This window comes from Otolemur garnettii, unplaced genomic scaffold (assembly GCF_000181295.1).
Source record: "Otolemur garnettii isolate 467f Iridium unplaced genomic scaffold, OtoGar3 scaffold00100, whole genome shotgun sequence".
Taxonomy (NCBI): Eukaryota; Metazoa; Chordata; class Mammalia; order Primates; family Galagidae; genus Otolemur; species Otolemur garnettii.
In genome coordinates this window covers 6,570,593-6,575,794 of record NW_003852495.1, presented here as the reverse complement: position 1 = coordinate 6,575,794, position 5,202 = coordinate 6,570,593, and the positions used below count along the sequence as shown (strand labels likewise).

The window sequence follows — 5,202 nt, the reverse complement described above, 5'->3', positions numbered from 1 at the left end:
GCCCTCTACACAGGGGGACAGCTTGAGGCTCTGTCTCAAAAAAAAAAAAAAAAAAAAAAAAATCTATTCTTCCCCCAAAGAACAGCAATACAATCATGTTCTACTTTAACAGCATTTGCATATCATTAAACATATAATGGCCTGTAATTTACTCCTTTTTGCCTATAATTTTCTAAAGCCTTTTATGAACCACCATTGGATTTTTGTTTAAAAAAATATGTTATGACTCCTCAAATAATGTTAAAATTATTAATATGAGTTCCAAAAGTAAGCCATGTACGTAGCCAACGGAGAAATGAGCTAGAAAAGTCTCCGTGTTATTCAATGTTAGCTCTGGAATAAAAATATGAATTTTGTTATCTAAAAAACAAAAACAACAACAACAAAACTCTATGCCCAGAAATTGACAATGTGGAAGAAATGGACCAACATCTGGAATCACACTATCTCCTTAGACCAGTGGTTCTCAACCTTCCTAGTGTCACGGCCCTTTGATACAGTTCTTTGGGTCATGACCATCATGTATGTTGTTATGTGTGTCCTAGGATGTCACAAACCACAGGAACTGTATTAAAGGGCTCGGCATTAGGAAGGTTGGGAACCACTGCCCTAGACTTAACCAGGAAGAAATAGATTTCTTGAGTAGACTGATATCAAGCACTGAGATTGAAAAACAATAAAAAAGCTTTCAACAAAAATAAAAGCCCTGAACCAGATGGCTTCACACTAGAATTCTATCAAACCTTTAAAGATGAGCTTGTACCTATATTGCAGAACCTATTCCAAAACACTGAGAAGGAAGGAACCTTCCCCAGAACATTCTATGAAGCAAACATCACCCTGATTCCACAACCACAAAAGCACCCAACTAAAAAGGAAAACGACAGACTAATTTCACTAATGAATATCTACACAAAAATCCTCAATAAAATCTTGGCTAATAGATTGCAGGTATACATTTAAAAAATTAAACATCAGGCCAGGCGCAGTGGTGGCTCACTCTGGGAGTATGAAGCAGGTGTGGACTTCCCTGAGCTCATAGGCTCAAGACCATCCTGAGCTAGAGTAAGACCTCCTCTCTAAAAATAGCCAGGTTTGGGCTGGCGCCTGTGGCTCAGTGAGTAGGGTGCTGGCCCCATATACTGAGGGTGGTGGGTTCAAACCTGGCCCCAGCCAAACTGCAACAAAAAAATAGCCGGGCATTGTGGTGGGTACCTGTGGTGCCAGCTACTTGGGAGGCTGAGGCAAGAGAATCACCTAAGCCCAGGATTTGGAGGTTGCTGGGAGCTATGATGCCACAGCACTCTACCAAGGGTGACAAAGTGAGACTGTGTCTTAAAAAAAAAAAAGCCAGGCATTGTGGCAGGTGCCTAAAGTCCCACCTACTCAGGAGGCTGAGGCAGGAGATTCACTTGAGCCTAAGAGTTTGAGGTTGCTGTAGGCTATGATGCCATGGCACTCTACCAAAGGCAACAAAGTGAGACTCTGTCTCAAAAAAAAAAGAAAAAATTGGGTGGCGCCTGTGGCTCAGTGAGTAGGGCGCTGGCCCCATATATCGAGGGTGGTGGGTTCAAACCCAGCCCTGGCCAAACTGCAACAAAAAATAGCCGGGCGTTGTGGTGGGTGCCTGTAGTCCCAGATACTTGGGAGGCTGAGGCAGGAGAATCACTTAAGCCCAGGAGTTGGAGGTTGCTGTGAACTATGACTCCACAGCACTCTACCAAAGGCAATAAAGTGAGACTCTGTCTCTAAAAAAAAAAAAGAAGAAGAAAAGAATAAATTATAGGTCAACCCAGGGATGCACATGTGGTTTAACATAAACAAATCCATAAATGTAATTCACCATATCAATAGAAGCAAAGACAAAGACAATGTGATCCTCTCAATAGATGCAGAAAAATCATTTGACAAAATTCAGCATCCGTTTCTAAAAAGAACACTTAAGAAAATAGGCATAGGTGACACATTTCTTAAGCTGATTGAAGCCATGTATGACAAACCCACAGCTAATATGATATGGAATGGAGTAAAACTGAAAGCTTCTCCACTTAGAACTGGAGCCAGAAAAGGATGTCCACTACTGCTAATACTATTCAACATAGTTCTGGAAGTTCTATCCAGAGCAATCAGGCAAAAGAAGGATATAAAGAGCATCCAAACGGGGGCAAAGGAGGTCAAATTCTTGCTCTTTGATGATGATATGATCTTTTTTTTTTTTTTTTTTTTTTGAGACAGAGCCTCAAGCTGTCCCCCTGGGCAGAGTGCCGTGGCATTACAGCTCACAGCAACCTCCAACTCCTGGGCTCAAGCGAGCTCACAGCAACCTCCAACTCCTGGGCTCAAGCCGAGCCAATGATATGATCTTATACTTAGAAAACTCTTAGCCAGGCATTTGGGGGCGCCTGTAGTCCCAGCTACTTGGGAGGCTGAGGCAAAAGAATTGCTTAAGCCCAAGAGTTTGAGGTTGTTGAGAGCTGTGATGCAACGGCATTCTACTACTCTGTCTCAAAAAAATAAAAAAAAAAGAAAACTCCAGGGACTCAACCATAAAACTCTTGGAAGTAATCAAGAAATACAGTAATGGCTCGGCACCTGTGGCTCAAGTGGCTAAGGCACCAGCCACATACACCTAAGGTGGTGGGTTTGAATCCAGCCTGGGCCTGCCAAAACAACAATGACGGCTGCAACCAAAAAATAGCCGGGCGTTGTGGCGGGCGGCTGTGGTCCCAGCTACTTGGGAGGTTGAGGCAGGAGACTCGCTTGAACCCAGGAGTTGGAGGTTGCTGTGAGCTGTGCTCTACCCAGGGTGACAGTTTGAGGCTCTGTCTCAAAAAAAAAAAAAAAAAAGAAATACAGTAACATCTCAGGGTATAAAACCAATGTCCACAAATCAGTAGCCTTTGTATATGCCAGTAACAGCCAAGTTGGGAAGCAAATCAAGGACACAATTCCCTTCAGAGTAGCTTCAAAAAAAATGAAATACTTCAGAATATACCTAACAAAAGAGGTGAGGGATCTCCACAAAGGAAATTATGAAACCCTAAGAAAAGAAACACCTGAAGCCATTAACAAATGGAAGAACATACCATGCTCTTGACTGGGAAGAATCGGCATTGTTAAAATATCTGTCTTACCCAAAGCAATCAACAGATTCAATGCAATTCCCATTAAATTACCAATATCATACTTTGAAGAACTGGAAAAAATAAGACTTATGGTACTCATTTTGTATAGAAACAGAAAAAAAAAAAACCCATATAGCCAAGGCAATTCCTAGTAATAAAAACAAAGCTGGAGGCATCACTCTACCAGACTTCAAGTTGTACGACAAGTCCACAGTGATCAAAACAGTATGGTATTGGTACAAAAATAGAGATATAGGAATATGGAAACAGAATAGAAAACAAAGAGATCAAACCAGTCTCTTACTGCCATCTGATTTTTGATAAACCAAACAAAAGCATTCAGTGGGGAAAAGAATCCCTATTCAACAAATGGTGCTGGGAGAATTGGATAACCATATGTAAAGACTGAAATTGGACCCACACTGTTCACTATTTACAAAAGTTGACTCAAGATGGATAAAAGATTTAAATATAAGACACTAAAGATAATAATCTTAGAAGAAAGTGTGGTAAAAACTCTTGATGATGTTGGACTGGGGAAAGATTTTATGAGGAAGACTTAGTGGCAATAACAACATCAAAAATAAACAAATAGGAATTAATTAAGCTGAAAGACAACCTTCAGAACGGGAAAGCGATTAATTAAAGCAAAAAGACAACCTTCAGAATGGGAAAATATATTCAAATGGTATGACTCTAACAAAGGATTGATAACTAGGCTCAGTGCCTGTGGCTCAAGCGGCTAAGGTGCCAGCCACGTACACCTAAGGTGGCGGGTTTGAATCCAGCCCGACCTGCCAAACAACCATAATGGCTGCAACCAAAAAATAGCCGGGCATTGTGGCGAGCGCCTGTGGTCCTAGCTACTTGAGAGGCGGAGGCAGGAGACTCGCTTGAGCCCAGGAGTTGGAGGTTGCTGTGAGCAGTGAAGCCATAGCGCTCTACCCAGGGGGACAGCTTGAGGCTCTGTCTCAAAAAAAAAAAAAAAAGGATTGATAACTAGAATATATAGACAACTCAAATTAATTAACAAAAAAGAGCAAGCCCATCTACCACTGGGCAAAAGATAAGAACAGAACCTTCTCAGAGAAAGACAGACAAATGGCTAACAAACATTTGAAAAAATGTTCATCGTCCCTAATCACCAGAGAAATGCAAATCAAAACTACCCTGAAATATCACCTAACTCCAGTGAGAGTAGCCCACATCACAAAGTCTCAAAGCTGCAGAAGCTGGTGTGGATGTGGTCAGAAGGGAACATTTTTACACTGTTGGTGAGACTGCAAACTAATGCAACCACTTTGGAAAGAAGTATGGAGAATCCTCCAACAACTCAAATTAGACTTCCCATTTGATCCTACAGTCCCATTACTAGGCATCTACCCAGAAGAAAAAAATCATTTTATCATAAGGACATTGGCACTAGATTGTTTATCACAGCTCAATTTATAGTTGCCCAAATGTGGAAACAACCTAAATGCCCACCATCCCAGGAATGGATTAACAAGCTGTGGTATACGTATACCATGGAATGCTATTTAGCCATTAAAAAAGAAGGAGACTGCAGGCATAGTGGCTCATGCCTATAATCCTAGCACTCTGGGAGGTCAAGGTAGGTGATTGCCTGAGCTCACAGGTTCGAGATCAGCCCAAGCTAGAGCAAGACCTCATCTCTAAAGAAAAAAGCTGAGTGTTATGGCAAGTGCCTGTAGTCCCAGTTACTTGGGAAACTGAGGTAAGAGAATCACTTAAGCCCCAGAGTTTGAAGTTGCTATGAGCTCTGATACCATAGCACTCTACCGTGGGTGACAAAATGAAACTCTGTCACAAAAATAAATAAATAAATAAATAAAATAAAAAAGATGGGGCAGCACCTGTGGCTCAGTGATTAGGGCACTGGCCCCATATACTGAGGATGGCAGATTCGAACCCAGCCCTGACCAAACTGCAACAGCAAAAGAAAAAATAGCTGAGTGTTGTGGCAGGAGCCTGTAGTCCCAGTTACTCGAGAGGCTGAGGCCAGAGAATCACCTAAGCACAAGAGTTGGAGGTTGCTGTGAGCTGTGATGTCAAAGCA

General features: G+C 41.8%; 2 protein-coding genes across 3 annotated transcripts in view; one reads left to right on the top strand and one right to left on the bottom strand.

The window, feature by feature from the left end:
• LOC100946545 (zinc finger protein 569) overlaps positions 1-5,202 on the top strand; it is a 100,067-nt gene that overhangs the window by 68,095 nt on the left and 26,770 nt on the right. The window contains exon 6 of the mRNA XM_023516912.1: positions 624-642. Coding sequence (XP_023372680.1) covers positions 624-642 — 19 coding nt within the window. The remainder of the gene's footprint in view (positions 1-623; positions 643-5,202) is intronic.
• The window catches only part of LOC105887653 (zinc finger protein 570), a 24,677-nt gene that overhangs the window by 17,588 nt on the left and 1,887 nt on the right, over positions 1-5,202 (bottom strand). The gene's annotated exons all lie outside the window — the stretch shown is intronic.